This window comes from Actinia tenebrosa, unplaced genomic scaffold (assembly GCF_029948245.1).
Source record: "Actinia tenebrosa isolate PJP-AT-01 unplaced genomic scaffold, QUT_ActTen_1.0 PGA_scaffold9__36_contigs__length_13948895, whole genome shotgun sequence".
NCBI lineage: Eukaryota > Metazoa > Cnidaria > Anthozoa > Actiniaria > Actiniidae > Actinia > Actinia tenebrosa.
Window position 1 is genome coordinate 4,177,945 of NW_028292586.1, and position 21,309 is coordinate 4,199,253.

The following is a 21,309-nucleotide window of genomic DNA, read 5'->3' on the forward strand; positions in this document are numbered from 1 at the left end:
TAACCGTCGTTGTCAAATGGAGCAGAAAATATACACCATGACGTCATGGCAGGCGTAACTTACTAACTTTCCGATCATCTCAGCCAATCATTGTGGCTCATTATAATTTATTCTTTATTTTTTGCAATTGTTTAAAATACAACTTTTGATTATATTCTATTTTCCCCTTGACTTAATTTAAGAGTGTATACATTGACAAATTAACGTGGTTACAAGGCTTAAGAATTCTGTCTTCGGGGATTTCTTGCGAAAGAAAGGCTGCTATTACGCGATTTTTTTTCCTGTCAAATCTTATAGTGTGATCTGTCGTCAAACCTGAGGGATACTTTCTTTAATCAATGCTATAGGGCTAGAATGAAGGTTTGAAATTTAGTAAAGAGCGATTATGTCGAGCCGGAATGCCAAAGAAATTTTATCCTTCTCTGACACACATTAAGATTAGAATAAATCGGGTGAAATCTGCCACCAAAAAAAAAACGGGTTTACGATCTTTTTTTCCGACTTTCAGAAAATTCGCGGAAGTGCGTGATGGCGGCGGGATCGTTCTGAGGCTATTACGTGGCTTTTTTTGGGATTCTCTTGCCTTCGACTCTGGCTTGGACGTCCTATATGCTTGTAGATCATGTTTTTATTTATAAAAACTGTGTTTAAACTAACTTGAAATTTTTTTGCGCTGATGTATTTTCTTAATAGAATCACAAGGCTGGTGTTTACTTCGTTTTCGAAGTGTCATCCACCTTCATCATTTCATCAGTGCAGGTGCTTTCGAGGTCTTTGCGCAAATCAAGATGATCTTAAAGATTGATGGTTGGAAGTTGTTTTTTTGAATCGACTTTAACTTATCAAGCGGGGAATTTGCTGCTTATTCAAATCGGTTAATATCCGGTATATATTTTCAATCACAATTGTTAACCAACGATTTCAAAATCATTTGCGATGTCATTCAAATAGTCTGAAAAAATCATTGGAAATTCTTTTTCCTAGTGATTTTAAAATTTGGCAACGCATTTAACACAGAACTATAAGATTTGACAAATACATAAGCTAGTTATGTTTGAAAAGACGCCTGGCTCGATAATTGAACATCTTTGAACTGCCTTACCGCCCACAAACAGACACACACACCAAGCGGGCAACTACATGATCAATATTCTTTGCGTTTAGTATAGAGCTAGGGAAGTCCTATTATACGCCCGCAGATAAGAAGGATATTTGTGAAATAAACTCAATTGCTCTAAAGGAAGCGAATGATATTTACTCTCGCTGGACTATGCGAATCGTTTAGGTACGTGGGTTTGAACTTCAGGTCTCAAACCATATTCAAAAGACTAAAGCTATGGTGGATGGAAATTGAAAGAAAGGGTCAAAAACTTAAATTGACCACGCAGTTTTCTATGGATTCCACAGAGAGAGCTCAATCTTTCTAATTCTGGATTTTATACTCGTTTCCTTTTCCTCTTTCTTTTGAATTTACTTCCTTTGCTTTTTCCACGTTGCATTTTCGGAAATCGAAAATACAACAGAAGGAAAGCATTCCGTATTGCATTCTAAGTTCGACAATGGCAAAAAACATTCTCACAAAATTCGGCTATACTGATTCTTTTTTGCTTTTGTGAAACCCAGTATATGTGGGATTAGTAGCTTTCCCACTGGTCACGTAGAATAAGTTTCGAAATTATCTTTTGTCTGGTCTGGCGACTCTGTTTTTCAGGATCTTATTTATCTTTTTTTCTTTTTTTATCTGTATTTTCGAGTGTTTGTATTTGTATTTGAATTTAAACTTATTTGTTTGTTTTGAATTTAGCGTTATTAAATGATAACGAAAAGATTTTAATCCGGCTTAGAAATGAGTTCGGATAGGAGGTAGTCGATGGCAGTCGATAATATTTTGGGGGGATTTTGCATTTGCAGCTCTTCCTTGTATTTGTTTCTTTATTGTTTTGTTTTGTTTTTCTTTCATTTTTTCTCTTTTCTCTTCCTTTCTTTCTTTTCCCCCCTTCTACTTGTTGTTTTGACTTGGCTGTCGACTTGAAAGTTTACACTATTTCGACAACCACACACACTGTACCATGAACAACACTAATAATACTTTTCCTCAAAAAATTCCTTATTTTATTTCAAATTGTATTATATATATATATATATAATATATACATACTTTTAAACATTTATATGTGTGTAAATAAACAAAGATTCACAGTTCAAAAGTTCTTTTGCTTCCAGTTTTTCTTTTTTTTTTTTTTTTTTTTTTTTTTTTGTCCTTTTCTTCTTCTTTTTGGAGTTGGACTTTGGACTAGCACACAGAAATCAATACAGACTAGACACAATGTTATCATTAAGGTCTTAAATACTAATATTTTCATTGGCCGATCAATCTCATATTCTCCTAATGCCAGCCATTCAGAGGTATGCGGGGGTCGAGCGCACTGCTTCCGAGTGAAACTAGGTTTTTGTCTTCGATAAAACACGTTAATTTGTTTTCTTGTTTTGTGTTCCGTGAGTGTGAAAGCACAAAGAATGCTTACTAATGTGCTCGAAGTACCTTGATGGATGTATAAGTAGCGGCTCTCAGTCGTGCGTAGGTGTCGACCGGGTACTTGATCGTTTTGAGTTGGGGATTTAGCTATTAGTCTGGATCCATTTTAATTCTATACTTAAAATGTAATTCAACCCGCATGACCAAGATGATGCTAAGATTTTTTGACAGCAGGGTTGCGCTCTCTTCCATATCGGCATAGCAAGTCCGGAACGGCGCAACGGTTTTTGCTGCGCGCCATTGTAAATTCTCGTACTAAACGGTCGTTTAAAATAAATTTTTTTAAAGATATAATTTACAATGTAAGACGCACGAACAAGAGAAAATTATAAGATTTTCTTAGCAGGGTTGCGCTCTCTCCCATATCGGCATAGTAAGTCCGGCATCGCGCAAAGATTTTTGCAATGCGCTTTGTAAATTCACGTATTGAACAGTCGCTTATCTTCACCTTTTTTAAAATATATAAGTAACCCGCATTACTAATAGAAAATTATAAGATTTTTCGTAAGTGTTGCGCTATATATATCTTCCATATTGACATAGTAAGCCATTGTAAATTCTTGTACTCAGTGAAATCTAAAAAAATATCTCGAAATAGCTCTTGCATGCTCACAGCCTTGAGAAAAAGGATCAGTCGACTGATCTTGATTTGTGGCTCAGCTCTAATGAGTTCGTTTGACGTACAATTCTTACTGATAACCGGAATCGGCCCAATAATGTTGCGGTTATTAGGCGTGTAATACTCAATTTTAAGACTCTTGGATTATTCATTAAAACTACGCTGATGGACTGAAAATTTGAACTGCACACGTGAATGTCTGGAACGTTTTTAGGGAATGATTACGGATGGTCACTGATAAACTCCAACTAGGCTCGAGGACAAAATTGGAACGTTTGAAGAATCGTTGAATTTCGATATAGTATACTCTTGTTCGATGACATTACTAGTAAATAATGAAAAGCTCATGTATTTCTTCTCAAGTGCGTGCTTCAACTTAAAAACTTTATTACCGCGAAATCACGTGCCACAGGTAGCCCAATCCAATAAAATAATTAAAATGAAATTTCAAAATTTATAGATACTACTACGAAAATCCATGCCATTTATTTCACAAATAAGACAGCTTTTTCTGTGCTCCGTTCATGATCAGTAAAATAGCACGCAGAAAGTGACGTGAGCACGAAAGAATTGTTAGGAGAAGTACGAGCCGTAGGGATTGCCTCTCACACTTCTTGAGCGTAGATACTCTTGCAACTAGAGAAAATTGCTTCGTGTAATCGCTCCTTAAACGTAAAAACTGGATTAAGCCGCCTCCAGGCTGAATTAGTTTGTCTACGTATCTGAGTTGTCTTTGACTTTCAAGACGCGTTAAGTTAACCGAGAATCAAATAATCTGCGTAAATGTAATCGTGAGGGCAGGTGTAGACGGTTGGACACCATTCATTTAGCATTAATTTTGTTTCGTGCTTGAGATCTCTTCACTGTGAAACGTCAAAACGAAGCGAATTGTCGCTATCCCAAAATTAGCAATTTTCTCTGCAACTTGTACTCGCAAAGGCGTTACTACACAAGTTGCATGGAGCATTGCAGCGTGTAACCTACAGGGGAGAAATGTTGCAAGACAAATTGCAGCAGTCGGTGCCGCAAAAGTAGAATTCTTTTCTACTTTTGGCAACGATTGCGTCTTGCAACTTCAAAGTGTCGCAACGCTGTGGTTGCGAGGCAAGTTACATGAAATTTTACAAAAAGAGGTACGGTTGGCAGGAAAAATTTGCTGGTCAGCATGCATTACTTTGTAAAAGCTGTAAAGTAGAAAGCTAAAACACTCTGGATTTTTGGGAAATTAATGTTTGTTTAAAACTTTACGATTATATAAGAGAAAATTGACAGAAACTCTTTTTTTCGATTAAAAAAAAATTAATGTTTTGATAGCTTGACCTCAGTAAAAAACTGGCTTTTTATCGAAATAAATTTGAATATTTTGCTAACAGAAGACATCTTTTGAGCGGGTTTCTTAACACACTGGTGTTTTGTCTTCCAAGGACAGAAGGTGGGAAGGGAAGTCGTTTCATATCTTAAAAACCACTCACGAGTTCATCAGTTAAAAGTTTCAAACCACAGGCGAAGAATACACGTGACTACCCTCGCACATTCCTGAATTGTAATATCACAATCTAAAAATATCTATTTCTTTACTAAAGGAAGGAGAGGAAGTAGACTCTACTTCCTCTCAAATAATCCTTCCTTTAATGAAGAAATATATATTTTTAGTTCCGATATTGTTCCAGAACCCCCCGCCGCTACCTTTCAATCATTCAAAATATATAAATAATGAACTTTATCATATGACCCGTACGGCCCTGCTCGCGCGCTCTAATAAAACCATTGGAAAAAGTCACGTGATGGGGGCCGGACGGGTTGACGTAAGCGGGCCGGAAAAACCCGTCCGGCCCTGCTCGAGTCCGCAGGTTGAAAAGCCGTACGATATTTTCCGGAGGCTTATAGTGATTAAAAATTTCCTTTCATCCTCCATTTTTGTTCTTTCTTCCTTTCTTCCTTCCTTCCTTCCTTTCTTGACTTGGTATGGTTTTATATAAATATTAAATATCAATAACATTATAAAATTGATAACTATGTTAGGATTTGTATTTGAAATTCTGTGTAGAATGAGTATGAGTAAAAGAAAATAGCTTATAGCAGTCGTTTCGGCTCAAAACTGACTAATTCTTGCTTTAAAAATATTTCGCACCGCTAGGGTTTCAAAACTGATGGCACTTGTATGTATGTTGTATGTATGTATCGGATAGGTCTGTTTTGTGTGGCGTGCCGATTCACTAGTACAGTGTGATGATGTGATAGCCACGACGGTTGTCTGAAGCCGGAAGTGCACAGAGTTTTGACTGGAGGTAATACAGTATGAGTAGGCCGCCCAGCTGGCTCGTATTCACGCCCGTTCACACTAGAACCTGTGTTTAATATCATGTGCCGTTTAAAAAGAAAAAAGGGTTTCTTTATGTATTTAAACGTGATAACGCCTGCACGTTTGCGTACAAAAAAGGTACTTCAAACTGATTCTAAAAAAGAATATAAGCCAAATGCCAAAACATTAAAATGCAGCCCGAAGGATAAAACGTTTAGGAAATTATACCACTTAAAGACGTTTTTTGAGAAACATTTCCTTAGAACAATAGTCTGTCGCGCGCGTACTTTGACCGAATTGTTTTTCCTTTTCCCGAGGAAAACGCTTAATATACATAGCAAAAGAATAGAATTTAAAAGCCTAAGTGAAGATCATACGTTATTGCTCTCATCTCGAATCACGTTCTTTGCTTTAAGGCTATGTAATACGGTAATTTTAGATTTGAATGAATGATATGCAATGAAAAGTAGGAAACAATGCTTTGCTTTTTCGAAATTCTTATTTAGCAATGCTTTAATTTCCATTTCGAATTTACAAGCCTTGACGTTTCTCTGTTTTTGTTTGTTTTTTTTTTTTTTGTTTTTTGTTTTTGTTTTGTTTTTTTGTTTTAATCATTTTATTATTATTTTTTTAAACACTACAAAGATTTAAACAAACCACCAGACCATCAATGCTAGATGTGTAAAATCTAGAAGGGAAGGTATGTTTTTGTGGGGTGGAGGGTTGGGCGATTCGTAGTAGACTTTTACAATAGCAGTAGCCCTCCCCCTTCCACTCAGTAAGCAATTCAAGACCTTCCTATTAAGTCAACAAGGCAGGGCTGTAGCCAGACCGAATAGTTTACCGAGGCAAACAAGTGGGGGCGAGGGATATTTGTGACGTTTTGTCAAGGCAACTGCCTCGCTTGCCTCATAGTGGCTAGTGTTCTGCAAGGAAACAGCTTTCGTTGCTAAATAAGAAGGTCTGACCCTTCAAAAATTTCAAATTATTACTGACGACCCTCCCCTCTGAAGCCTCAGCTTTCCTCCTCCCCCCCCCCCCCAAATCAGCGTATCTTTTTAAGTACGTACTTCCAATGGTCATTCAAAATCATCAATATTTTTAACCAGTTATATATAAAACATAAATAAGAACATAAAAAACCTGGAACTTTCCATTTTCTACCCTTTCTTTATTCTTATGATCTCCATCAAATCTGTTTTGAACTGTATTTACAAAGGATATTTAAGAGTTCTTATGGCGGCCATGTTGGCTGAATTGATAAAATTGGCATGAGTTTCGCTTCTCAGATCAACCAACATGGCTACCATTTGTAAAGCTGTTACTTTCTCAAGGGGAATCAACGTTTTAGATTTAAGCAAGTGGTTAGGTAGCATACATTTTAGTGCTCTCTGATTGACTCAGACTGGAATTCATTATGTAGCCATGAAATGAGTGAAAGCCATTTTAGAGTCAAGCACTGTGATTGGTTGCTATGCATTTTGGTTCTTTCTGATTGGTTCAGGCTGGTAGCCAAAATAGACTCATTAGACGAGTGGGAGCCATATTAGAGTCAAGCACTGTGATTGGATGGTATGTATTTTATTGCTTTAAAGTGGAAGCCAATAAAGAGTCATGGTTGGTGAAGGGTTTGTTGCATGATGTGTTGCATGCTGTGAAAATGTACTATAATGGCAGCATAGAAGAAATGATGCCAGAAAAAAGACGTGCACACAAAGTATAGGAATATTTCATATTGTTGTGAACTTTCGTTGATTGTATTTACATTGTCCATAGTGCACTTCAGGCTTGGTATGCAACATGCAGCATGTAACACGCAACGCAACATGCAACATGTAACATGCAACGCAACATGCAGCATGTAACACGTAACACAACATGCAGCATGTAACATATGCAACACACAGCATGCAACAAAACCTTCATCAACCTTTTTGGACAGAACCGTATTACTTATAAAAATTAATGTCTATAATCTCCTTGTTCTTATAAACGCTTTGAGATTGAAGTAAGTTTGATAAAGTAAATCCATGTTAAAGTTAAATGCGGATACAATTGATAGCCTGTAATCTGTACAATGCTGTATCCAAATTAGACTTCTTCTGTCTGTTTAATATTTGTATTTCCTGATTAATTATTCATAATTTCATTTAATAACGTACAGGCATATATATGTTTCAATGACACATCCCACTTCCCAACTTGGCATATTAGAGTTTGTATAACACAATAATAAATTTCATGAGAGTTAGATATAGCTAATATGATTCTATTTCACAGCACTATAAATAAAATAATTACAATTACCATTATTACTATTAGTGATATGAGAACATAACATTGTCGTTTGTCTGTGAATACAAATGTAAAAAACTAGTTTATTAATAATGATAATAATTACTGGTAATCAAACAGGGAAAGGGACAGAAATAGATGATGATGATGATGATGATAATGATGATGTTGGTGACAATGATGATGAAGTTTATGATCATGATGATGGTGATATGATGATCGCAATGATAAAGATGGTGATGACGATATTGTTGATGATGATGGTGGTGGTGGTTGTGATCATGGTAAAGGTGGTGATGTTGATAATGATGATTATGATGATGATGATGATGATAAAGTTGGTGGTGGTTGTTATCATGGTCATGGTGGTTGTAGTGCTGATGATAGTCATGATGATAATGGTAATGATAATTGTGATAAATATTTATGATGATAATTAAATCAGACTTACCATCTGAAAGACGAAGAACTTTTTCTACTTTTAGAACAACTTGATTCAATTTTGAGTCTGTCATCTCTAATTCATGTCCAAAATCATCCAATATCCTATACATAAAATAACAAATCATTTCTAAAGCATCTAACTGTTTGTCAAAAAATTTTCAGTTCACAAATATTCGAGAGAAAAACATTGAGAAAAATTAGAAATAAAACTGGAAAAAAATGAAGAGTTTAAACAGAAAATGTACACTTACAAATTTTGATCCTCGATTTCATCTCCAATTTTTTTACCCATGGTTTTAAGTACGCCAACGCTGTGTCCAACCATTTCTATTTGTTCATCTTGTGATTGCATTAATAACTGGAAGAAAATATGATGCTCTAAGGAATTGTTCTTGTTTTTTTAGCTACCTCCTCAACTCACCACTCAAAGCTATACAGCTGTAGTGTCCAGGGGGTGTACTCGGGTGGGTAACTTGGAGGTCTGACATATTTTTTTGGGGTTGACAATTTTCGTTCTCGGTATTTTTTTGGGTGAAGAGACCAGCCACGTATTTTTTTAGGTTTCGAAATGAAACCCATATTTTTTTGGGTCGCCACATCTCCAAGTTCGATTTTTGTATCAGAAAATTATTTGTTTGATTTTTTCCAGAAAGGCGTGAGTGAGTTCCGTAAAGAAACATACTGATAACAATAAAAGAAGATGATACAACGTTATTTTAATATGTAATCTTGTTTACTTTTCCTTGGTTCCATATAAATTACTATTTATTATTTATTACACGTCAAGAAACCCACGTCAATCATTCACGTCATGTGGTTCATGAGAGTCATACACTGTGTATAGACCTATTTCAATCAATGTTGTCATCACCAAAGGCGATAGGCGACAGGTCATGGAAATGGTTTCATTGAATACAAGGAACATCAAATCAGTCTCAACACTCAGGTCCATGTTCTTGAAGAGAATAAGAAGCAGAAACAAGTCATTCCAGTGATTATTGGATCTTAGAATGACCTATCTTCTATCGCTTTTTGCCTATCGCCTCTAGCAATGACAACAATACTAAATTATCATTTGTAATCCTACAGTAGAACTTACAGATTGTTGCTGTTGTTGATCATCAATAAATGTTTGATTTGATCGCTCTATTTCTCGATCTAAACGTGAATATTTATCCTGAGGTTTACCATTTCTGTTACCAAGTAAAGCCTGAAAAATATAATAGTTACTACATAAAATACCATCATTGCTGACGTAGCACTTGCCTTTAGGTTATTTACTAGGTTTGTTTATTATATAAGGGCTTCAAATAATTGCCAGTCAGTCAGTCACTGGTCATGATGATTGGCTAAATCAGTTTTAGCTCAGTCATACCTTGGTTCTGGCTCAATGTTACTGGTCAAAATGACACGAAAGACAAAGATTTGACTGGACTAAGTTCTAATTCTGGCCGGACATTGTCCGAGGTCTGGCTGTTATTTGAAGCTCTGCTGACGTAAGTAAAGAAGTTGGTTTTTTCATAGTGATGAAACCCAGTGAAATTCCTCACTCACATATCGATGGTTTTCACAGCCGCCATGTTGGATGAATTTAACAAAAGATTCGTCATTAGTCTATTTTGTTATATCATCCAACATGCCCGCTGTGTCTTGTGTTATTTCATTCTCTTGGGAATGATTGAAAACCAGCAATATCAGGTAATGACTTAGCAGGGATTAATTACAACTGCACCGCTTTGTTGCATAAGGAGGAATTTTTAACTCAAACACTGTGGGGGGGGGGGGGGGGGGGGGAGGGGAATTATAACTCTCTGGCATTTCCAATATGAATTAATAGTCGTTCATTGGAGCAGGTCCGAGGATTGAAATGTTAAGCAGCGGTTGTCATAGCAACAAGGAACTTACTTGTCTCGTAGAAGTCTCAAGTTTTGTTCTTGCCGACGGACTATTCAAATGTTCTTTGATGGAGGTCATGTCATCTCTTGTTTGCTTTACAAACAGCTTTCTTTTATTAAGTTCAGATATATCCATATTAAACTTTCTTGGATTTGCTTCCACAATGCCGATAGTTTCGTCCAGATCTTCCAAGTCCCATTCAATACTCCGAATATTATTCTTCAGTTCATTCGTCGTCCAATCATATTCTTCTCTTCCTGCCATACGAGGATCATTTAAAAGTTCTTTCCACCTTGAATACAGTTCTCTAACTTTGTTGACAGCTTTTTGAACTTCACTAATGAAATTTAACAAAAGGAGTTGAAGTTAAGAGAGGTGCTGTGCAATCAAATGACAGCAGGGTTTCAAGGTAAGATGGTAGGAATGATATGATCATTTTACATGAGAAAGAATTTAATTCCGAAAAGTAAAGGGATGCCATTGGACATGGCTGCTGGCACATGATCACGCAAAAATATCAGTATACTTGATTTCATACAGTTTAGTCACACTGTTGGATAGTAAGATAAGTACAGTTGACATCACCTAAAATAGTAAAAATACTATTTGACATTCAAAGTCAGTCTGTGAGTTAGCCATATCACTAGATACGATTAGCCCGGAGGTTGTGTCAGGGTTCGATCATAGGTTGTGTCAGGGTTTGATCTGTGAGTTAGCCGTGCCCTGACTTAGATCAGCCAAGAGGTTGTTTTAGGGTCCAATAAAAAGCTTTTTAAAACCAATTTGAAGGTTTATCATTTGCACTCCACAAAGCTTGTGTAATTTGCACTTCAAAATTGTGAAACACAAACTAATTAATCACAATGCTCTAATACAAAAACCAAAATTTTGCTCATTTTCAAAAACCAGTTTGACAGTCGTTGAAGTGTTTTTATTGTCAATAATGCAATGTTGCTATAGCCAGCAAACACTTCAAAATAACTTGATATTTCAAGGAACTTGATAAAAGAGAATGTTTTAGCATTATGGTACAAAAGCTATCGTGTTGACTTAGTGAGTATAACCTCTGTAAGTCAAGACATGGTCTGGAAATTAACACTAAAATGTCTAGAAATTCATAGTTTGGGGAATAGCTTAAGGAGCTTTATACGTGGATACTTTTTGGCTACTTAATCGACAGATATCAAGATATAAGTAAGAAAAAAAAATTATAAAAGGTAAATTTAAACTTTAAAGAAACTGTAATTCGTGGGTAAACAATAAAGCATCGATTCTAGTCTCATAAATCGTAGAAGAGAAATGTATTTCGTTCGTAAACAGACATTTAAAGAAACAAGCAAGGATAAATAATGAAGTATACGTACTCTCTAACCACGAAGAATGGATCTTCCAAAGACATCGTAACTGTTTGGATAACTTCTAAGCTTTCTTAGACACCTTTAGGTACAAAATCGGGTAGAATATGAGCCGTAAAATCGAGATTTTTTCTCCAAATTTTTAATACGAACGGAAACCAACACAGATGTGATGTGATGGACTTCGTGAAATACATCACGTGATCCATAATGACGCTGCTATAACTTCCGTTTGCGCTTCCTTATATGACATATGACGCACTTCCTGCTTACTTAATATGGATAACGGGATCCTGACCCGAGGGAATCCCGTTCTTATACGAAGAGCCTCTGCACTTTTTCACCGACTGCTCGTCGTCAGGTCTTTGTACTTGAGGTGTATATAGAAAAAATAAAAGTTATAATTACGCAACACTTTTATACCTCTATCTTCATTCAGAATATCAATCCATGAAATAAGGTTAGTAACTGTTCACTAATTTATTTAAAATGTTTAGTTTTTCTTAACATTTTGGGGAATTTTAAGGGGCGCCTTTGCCACGCGCGCCATTTTCTTATAAGCTTTGCCTTGTTTATTTTGTTTAAAAGCTTACCGAAAGGTTTCAATTTTTCAAACGAAAAGTGATATTTTAACTACGTTTAAAAGTTGAGGCAGATCCTGTCAGGTTTGAGGAATTCTACGCTATCTTCAGCCATTAATGTTGGATAAAAATTGAAGCTTGCTTGATAAACTTATTATCATCTTTGAAAATAAATCGTTTTATATTTTATTGCCTATTTTATGCTTTATTTGAAAGGCAAGAACAATGATATTAAATAACCCTCTCTAGTTTTGTTAATAGACTGATAGCCTAAGGATTTTAATCCTTTAAAAGTAATAAGCCTAGAATAAAGGAAATACAATACATTTTCTCGATCGAGTAGACACAAAGTCCTTCGTAAAACAGCCGTGAAAAACAAAAAACATGATAATAAGTACACTTATGAACAGCCCATGAGATTTGAAATGATATATAAGATTAAAACTGCCTTTTAATATTTGCCTTCCCTTGCGTTGTGGAATAATTTTTTTGAAGTTTGAGTTTAAAGGTTATAAACACTTGATATGTAGCCACTTCGCTACACAAGCCCTCATTGGTTCAAATTTATGGCCTGTGGGAGACCAGAGCACAGTGCTGACACCATTAGCAAACAAAGCTGGCTTTGCAAAGAAGTGTTTAATGGGAGAAAAAACACTGCATACTGCACGTTCAGTTTTCCTAGATCTTTAGGGAAGCTAGGCGGCATAAGCTGCTTCAAATCCTGCCAGGCTTGGTTTCATGTGAGTAGGATTGTTTCTGATTCCCTCCTGTGCTTTGAAGGGTATTTTTTTGGGTTCTCTGGTTTTCCTGCCCCCACAAATATCGACTTCTAAATTCCAATTCAATCTGAGGAGATATTCTCGATAGGGTTAACCTCATATCTCCTTTTCCAGTATAAAATATTAGTTATTTTTGTTTTGTTTTTTGTGTGTATATCTTGCAGTAATACTGCTTTTAGGTAGGCCTTCAAATTTTATTGATATTCTGAACCAACCTCTTGGCTGAGGGAGGAAAAATGGACAACATAGAGAGAACTCCTCAAATTGGAAAGAAATAATCTCAAGATGTTGAGTCCAGTAATCAAACCTGGGAAACCATCCTTTAAATCCTAATAAATAATCCTAATAAGTCCTAGATAATTCTTCTAAGCACGTTTATTCATAATTTAAAGATGAATGTATAAATACCCAGCAATAATTAACTAATTGCTTTTTCTCTTGGGCTCTGAGTGAGAGTCAAAGATAGGATATGATTTTTCTGCTCTTTGATGGAGTAGGGGTCAGTACTAGTAATATACTAAAAACAAGCTTTCTTGAAGATGTTGCTCAAAATCTTATTGAAACTTGCACAACACTTTGTTTGTTAAAGCATTTGCATGACAATCACCTTTATCCTATTTATTATTTGGTTTTGTCTGCTGTCCCTCATGATTTTCGTTTAGAAAAATTTACGATTTTATTATATAAATTTCTAGCTCATTGGAGTGAGAAAATCCACACCTGATTTACATTAATTCAAAAACTAGTTTCTTAAAAATGCAATTTTTATGGGTATCAAAAACCATTTGAAATAGTAAAACGTAAAATCCTTGGCTATCAGCCAATCAGAGCTCACCTTTCTTGCCCTCGGTTACAAGGTTACAAATCTTATGAGAAAATATTCATTTGTTAAAGCATATTTAGTATTCTGATTATAATTAGAGATATAAGAAGCAGTAGCTCTATAGGCATTTTTAAGGATGAGCTTACATGTAAAACCTTCTTATTCAGACAGGCTTATTTATTGATTAATCCATAATTTTTTCTTTATTTTAACTTTTCTTTTCTTCCTTGTTCTTTCTAGTTTTGGCTATATTTCTATTTTGTCTGTTTTTTCTTTCTTTGTACTGGATATATTGTGAAGCATATTTTGACTGTCATAGAATTTATGCTATATAAATGAATCATATTATTTTATTTTACCAACAATTGACAGCTGTCATTCCAAAGTTAACCCTTCAAAACAACTGCACACGTTTTAACATAGTCGACAGTTTTTGGCATTTGGCTAATATTTACATAGTTTTAGGGTTCTACAATGGATAACTTTTGACAGCCTTGTCAAGACGCATTCCTGAATCTTATCAAACACTAGTTTCCCATGAAAAATTTGGAGGGCAGCAAGGCTAAGAGTTCAGTACTATCAGTGATATTTGAAGAAAGACTTCCTTAGAATTGGCACTGATATAATATTACCCCCTTTGGAGAAAACTTTAAATAGCAGCATTTTGCTTTAGCTGAATGATTTTGTGCTTGAAGACAAAGGTTTGTGGTGCACATCGTCAACCTCAGCAGAACTTCATTCCATCGATACCACAGCTCAAACCCTAGGCAAGTTAATAAAGTTAAATGGGTAATGTAAAATTGATGCAAAATTGAGTTCTGCAGTTAACAGTAGAGATCATACTTTATCAACTTGTGAAATAGTTCTGTAATATTCTACAATTCCATTGTATTAGTAAAAATCCTTCATATGTTGTAAGTATTTAAGCTACTGGCCTGATGAGCTGTTCATAGCCCTTGATATAGCCAACTAGTTGTTTATAGAATTTTTTCTGAGTTTTCCAATAATTTGCAGCTGCATAAGTTGCTTGATATACTGCGAGGATCAGCTCAATTTGATAGTAGTTTATAATTGAGTGTATTTGATAACGACATTTGTTATTAGTTATAGTAATGTAACTCTGTGCTACATAGTATTATTTGCAAGAAGAAGGAATACCAGGATCATAAGCCTGAACTGGAGAATGAGGGTTGTAGCTGAGGTATACCCAGTCAGTCAGCTGTGATCTAGACAGACAGACACATCTGAAGTTAGTCCATCTGTAAGATGTAAGTCAGTAAGTAGTTCTCTTCTTTAACAAACAGTAGCTGTAATAGGGGCTGTATTAGGAGGGTAGTCAGTCAGGCAGCTGTCCAGACACACAGACAGACACATCTATGGATTGAATCCATCTGTAAGATGAGTCAGTCAGTAACTAGTGATATTAGCTCACGTAAATGCTTTTTTATTGAAAATGAAAACATTTATCTGTATTATCTTTACTTACCCTAGGTACTAGAAGGATCTTGTACCCTGCAGGATAGTTTTAAAGTACCTTGAACTCTTATCTAACTACTAGGTTAGGGCGCGGGTTATCTGGTTATAACATCCTGTTTGTCTTTAGAAAAGGAAAGATAAAGCTCTCTAAGAGTGCCATAGATATTGCTTTTCCTATGTTTTTGATATCAAGTTTGGTATTTTTATCAAAACAAAACCACAGGAAAGCAATAAAAACATGCAACTCTGGTGATGAAGGGATAATAATTAAGAAATTCCTCGTATTACGTTTTCAAATAACTGCTTTTCATTTTAGTAGAATACTCATTTATTCAGGATTGGCCTCATTTTAGAGTCAGAATAATTACAAATATCAACAGCCAACGGTAAAGCAAAGAATGCATAACTTGAACAAAACAAAAACTTTGAATTCCACAGACCTTTACTGCAACAAATGAATATTCTGCACAAAGTAGAGGCTAAGACTAAACAACAGGGAAATTGAAATATTCAGAATCAATGTTTGAGTATTTAGTTAGATTTTTAGTTTATTTTTTTCCTTATAAGGTGTGAATGTATCTACGATTTTTTTTACGTTTGGGCTCCCTGTGGTTAATCTCGTCTCGACCTTTTGTTTTAGCCATCACTTGAGACATGTGTCAAGAATTTCACTGCGACTGTTGCCCTGACAACCTTCCTCAAATAGACTGTGTATGTAAAGGTTGTTTCCATGACAATGAGTCTATCAAAGAAAAAGATGTCAATAAAGACCAGGTTAACCCTGACTTAGCCAAAGGCGATACTGTTCTTCAAGATGGCACTAGAAATGATGGTAAGTTGAAACATGGATAATATATTTTTAGATTCCTCAGAGAAGCAGGGGTAACGTAGAGGTGAGAGCTCTCAACAACAGGGGCGGCGGAACCAGGGGGGTATGTGCTCCCCCACGAAATATTGGTTCTCAGTCATAGTTTTACGCCGCATGCGTCTGCAATGAAACAAAACATTCGGTCATTATCACAAGCGGTCATTATTACATAGCGTTTACATAGCGGGGCATTAGCAAACAAATTTCCAACCGGATGGATTGGTTTTAAATGGTAAGCACCCCTGACTTTGGTCAGCCCAGGTGGTTTTCTTAGGGTATCGGAAAAAAAATTGAAATATTACTGCAATTTTCATGTTTAGGTGAGGAAGGTCAATGTTACGACCAAGTTGCTGGTATAGAGGCGCCTTCTTGCTGCAAAGGTGAGAATGTTGGTAAAAATCCATGTTGTGAACAAGATGTAGTTAAGGAGAGCGAATGTTGTGCTCCAAAAGTACAACCTGATACTTGTGAAGAAAGATGCTCGCAAAATTATCTCCTTAGAGAAAAAGAAAAGAAAAAGCGTTGTCTTGAAGAGCAATGTTGTCTTTCAAAAAAGCAACTCAGTGCTATGAAAAGTTCTAGTGTGGAGAGATGTTCTGAAAGAAAAGTATCAGAAGAAGGAGGAAAAACAGATAATTCTTGTTGCTCGTCTCAAGAAAAGAAGCCTTGTGGCACGACATCGAGTTGTGCTGCAGTTGAAAACCCTGGAAAGAAACCTTGCTGTTCGTTCAAAAATGAACCTAGCTGCAGTGGAGGGGGAAATGCTAAATTTCAGTCATTATCGTTACAAGAAAAGAGCCAAGCAACTCTTTGCGCTGATCAGGATGACAAATGCTGTGAAAAGAATAAGAATAAAGGAGATAGTGGTTCCACCAAAGTTGAAGTAAGTTGCTGCAAGGATAAAGAAGAAACTGTTTTATTTCTCGAACCGAGTGGAGAAAAGAGCCGAGCAACCTGCTGTACTGACAAAGATGACAAATGCTGTGAAAAGGAAGACGAAGGGGAATGTGTGTCGACAGAAGTCGAAGTGAGTTGTTGCAAAGTCAACGAGGAGACGGTGTTGCTCATAGAACCGTGCGAAAAGCAACCGGATCCTGAAAGCTCTAGCTTAGAAGTAAAAACCAAAGGAACTCTTCCTCGACGACACACCACCAAACTACGCGTACAAAATATCTGTTGTGCTATGGAGGCTCAGCTAGTTCAAGAATGCCTAAAGCCTTTGCAAGGGGTAGAAAATGTTGCTGTGAACGTCATTGGACGAGTGGTGCACGTACGTCATGACCCGGATGTGACGTCACCGACAGAACTCGTCGAGAGCCTGAACCGAGTCCACCTTGGAGCAACCGTTATGGAAATGGGTGCGCATCACGATAAAGATAACGATCAAATTCCATGTCTTTTTAAACTTCGCTGCATTTATCTACTCATACAAACCTGTCTTCTCATTACCGCTATTGCGGGACATTTTCTCAAACAGCCATGGTATATGTGGGTTGCTATCGCTGAGATTATCTTTGGAGGTGCTCCTATATTGAAACACGCCTTCTTTTCGGCCAAGAACCGAAAAGTTGACATCAACATCTTAATGTTAATTGCTATTATAGGCACCTTGGCTATTAGTGAATGGGTGGAGGGAGCTACTGTTGTCTACGTTTTTGCCTTCGCCGATGCTCTACAAGAATTCTGCATGTTTCGAGTACAGCGGACAATCTCCAGGCTCATGCTCAAAAGACCAGAAGTCGCGGTGCTGGTCGAAACGGGAAAAAGTGTACCCATTGAAAGTGTCGCTATAGGAACACTGATAGCAGTAAGGCCAGGAGAACTCATACCTCTTGATGGAGTGGTAGCCAAGGGGAAAGCAGCAGTCGACGAAAGTTCAATCACTGGAGAATCTTTGCCCGTAGAAAAAACTGCTTTCTCTAAGGTTTACAGCGGTACGGTCAACCAAAATGGCTACATTGAAGTTGAAACTACTTCAGATTCTTCCACTTCAACGGTTTCGAAGGTCGCGCAGATGGTCCAAGAAGCACAATCAAGCTCTTCAAAGACAGAAGCGACCATTAATCGTTTTGCCAAATACTATACTCCACTCGTCGTGGTGGTTGCTGCTCTAGTAGTTGTCGTACCCGCTATTTTGGGTGCTGCAGGTGTTGGCAATTATTTAGAGGAAATCCGAGAATGGGGTCAGAGGGCATTGGTCATTTTAGTCATTGCTTGCCCCTGCGCTCTGGTCATGGCCACCCCGATTGCTGTCGTATGTAGCATTACTGCGGCTGCGCGGAAAGGAGCGTTGGTCAAAGGAGGCGAACACCTGGAGACGTTGTCCAAGATTGAGGTACTTGCGTTCGACAAAACTGGAACATTGACAGAAGGGAAATTTCAGGTGATGAATATGGAATGTGCTTATGGCGAGAATGAGAGGGATGTCCTACGCTTAGCAGCGGGGTTGGAGAGCAAATCCGTGCATCCAATTGCTGCAGCAATAGTCAACGAATTTTCTGGTTGCGTCGCAGAAATGGTTAAGAACCAGGTGATAAGTTTGCCCGAGGTTACTCAATTCAAGATGTACGAAGGAAAAGGAATATCAGGGCTTATTGAAGGTAAACTTGTCCGCGTTGGTAATAAGGAAATGGTTGATCAATGCGGGGCATCTCTAACTGAAGCAATGGCAGAGAAGTATGAGCTGTGGTCAAGCGAGAGTAAGACTGTGGTGTTCGTTTGCGTCAATGAAAGATTGTCCCTCATGATAGCTCTAGCTGACGCCATACGCCCCAACACGTCGACCAGCCTCGATTGGCTGAGGAACATCGGTGTTCAGACCTCCATGATCACTGGAGACAACTCACGGACAGCAGATGCCGTGAGCAGGAACCTTGGACTAGATGAATGCGTCTCTGAGATGAAACCCCATGTCAAACTTGAATGGATTCAAGAAAAGCAAAAAAGTAAGATGGCTCCAGGCTCCACTGACCCACCTGAATATAAATGCCAATCATGCAAGCTTTGCAGAAGATCACGTGATCCACAGCTTATGGTGGGGATGGTTGGCGATGGAGTCAACGATGGCCCTGCTCTGGCCGCGGCGAATGTCGGAATAGCTATGGGTGCAGGGGGCACTGCCCTAGCTGTGGAGGCTGCAGACGTTGCATTGATGAGTAACAACCTTGCAAAGATCCCTGAGCTCATCTGTCTTGCTAAGTTCTGCAGCCTGATCGTGAAGCAAAATATCGTCTTTTCCGTACTCTTGAAAATAATCATCGTGATCGTAGCTCTAAGTGGGTATGTCACCCTGTGGATGGCTGTAGTAGCCGACGTGTTGGGGTTGTTATTTGTCATTATCAACGGACTGCGTCCTCTGATATGGAAGGCGTCCAAGAAACACACCAAGGGTAACAAGGATATCGAACTAGTCGTCAAAAAGAGAGCTAGATCCTCTTACACATATGAATCAATCGTGTAAAGCTGAGCACTGGAGTAGGGAGGGGGGACGGGGACACGTGCCAAAAGTTTGCTCTTGGCACCAAAATGTAAGTAATTCATTCATGACAGATTCCTTTCGATTTGGCGGGAAAATGGTACATCTCCCACCTGTAATTGAGATCTCGCTCCGCCCTTGTAGCCGAGGACTCGGATATTTTTATAATGCGTACTGCTAAACAACTAGTTTTTCTACGAAGATACGTTTTTCAGAGATTCACTGAACAATCAAGACCACACATACTTTTTAGCCAAATATCTAATGGCGAGTTTCCTGTGTAATAACCACACACGTTTTAGCCAAATATCTAATGGCGGGTTTCCTGTGTAATAACCACACACTTTTTAGCCAAATATCTAATGGCGGGTTTACTGTGTAATAACCACACATACTTTTTAGACAAATCTAATAGCGAGTTTCCTGTGTAATAACGCTGTTACCTGAAGTAGGAAGCCTAGTTCAATAACTATTTTTCTTTAAAATATTCTTCAGTACTTGAATTCCACTAGTTGATCACATCTACACTTCTAGTTTATAAGGGGTTTGGGATTTTTAGGGGATTTTAGTCTCCTGGGGCAGAAAATAACAAAGCAAATTTACAATTTATTTTCTAGTGTAAAAAAAAAAAAATCATGAAAATTTAGGAATCAGATTTAATTTAATAATTGTTAATAAATCAAGTTAAAAAATAATAAATTAATTCCAGGTCTAGTAGATTGAAAATCAAGAAAATCGTTGTGCATGCACTAATGTCAATATATTCGTGTTTATGTGATGTAGAAATTCAAACACGAATTTTATTAAATGGTCCCCGTATGGAAGTTTGGGCGCGGGGAAACTGATAATCAATCTTGTTTTCCTTCACAAACTTTCATCAAAAGAAAAAAAAACCATATTAATCACATCCATTGGAAATAAAATCTAGTTTTATTCCATTTATCATTAGAATTGGTGTTTACAAACATACGCATTGTGATATAATGTTAATTTGCCAACCATTATCACTATCGTTCTTGCCAAGTTGCTTTGGTTCATCAGCGAATACATCTATTCAAAAATAGGTTGAATAGTGCATTCCAAGACCAAAGGGCATTGTGGGTCTCATAAATTTGAAATAAAAAGTAAATATACAGCAATTAACTCTCTACATGTAGTTAGTATATTGTTTCAGATGGAATACACTAAAAATAGAATAGATCATTATTATTAAGCCTTTGTTAGACAATGTCAATATGACCCACAATGCAATTCGGTCTTGGAATGCACTATTCAGTAGTCAGTATTCAGTATTCAACCTTTTTTATCTGTATATCTGGTTGGCATAGTTGTGATAATAGCTTTTATCACAAAAACTAGCGCTATACGTTCTGGGTAAAGAATAAAAGTTCTAGAACAAAATTTATAATTTATGAAGACAAAAAGTTTCCAATGAATAAGATTTTTATCCAAAATTCTATACTGAATCCTTATGTGAGTAAAATTTATCTATGAACCATATTTGATATATCAAATTAATTGTAATAAAGTTTCAAAGAGTGACTTCAGCTTTGTTTCAATTAATGTATTTCAATCATCTTAGGCAAGTCTTCGCGGAATCTCGTTAAAATTTCTGGTCCAAATAGTGGCCAAACACTGACCACCCGGTGTGCTGTCAGTCAGAAAGAACTCGATCAGCTTTGAAAAGTCATTAAATCTTGTTAAGATATCGGCTCCAAATAGCGACCAAAACACTTAGCAGAGCCTATTTTTCTTTCGTTTTGTTAGGGAGAAAAATTGGCTCTGCCGCTGTAGGACGTTTCCTTTGATATACCCCTGTCCACGGTTGTGAACGTACGACTGAACCAATTTTAAAACCGG

The 21,309-nt window shown here is 37.0% G+C and overlaps 2 protein-coding genes across 2 annotated transcripts; one reads left to right on the plus strand and one right to left on the minus strand.

Moving 5' to 3' along the window:
* Window positions 1–6,607: 6,607 nt before the first annotated feature.
* LOC116298617 (syntaxin-6) lies at window positions 6,608–11,641 on the minus strand. Its single transcript, XM_031707136.2, has 6 exons — window positions 11,457–11,641; window positions 10,102–10,429; window positions 9,296–9,406; window positions 8,448–8,554; window positions 8,204–8,298; window positions 6,608–7,808 (listed from the first exon to the last, which is right to left on the minus strand). The coding sequence occupies exons 1-6, from the start codon at window positions 11,489–11,491 to the stop codon at window positions 7,732–7,734; spliced, it is 753 nt and encodes a 250-aa protein (XP_031562996.1). The 5' UTR covers window positions 11,492–11,641; the 3' UTR covers window positions 6,608–7,731.
* Window positions 11,642–11,782: 141 nt separating this feature from the next.
* On the plus strand, window positions 11,783–20,996 carry LOC116298614 (uncharacterized). Its single transcript, XM_031707132.1, has 3 exons — window positions 11,783–11,907; window positions 15,747–15,938; window positions 16,295–20,996. The coding sequence occupies exons 2-3, from the start codon at window positions 15,761–15,763 to the stop codon at window positions 19,432–19,434; spliced, it is 3,318 nt and encodes a 1,105-aa protein (XP_031562992.1). The 5' UTR covers window positions 11,783–11,907; window positions 15,747–15,760; the 3' UTR covers window positions 19,435–20,996.
* Window positions 20,997–21,309: the final 313 nt, after the last annotated feature.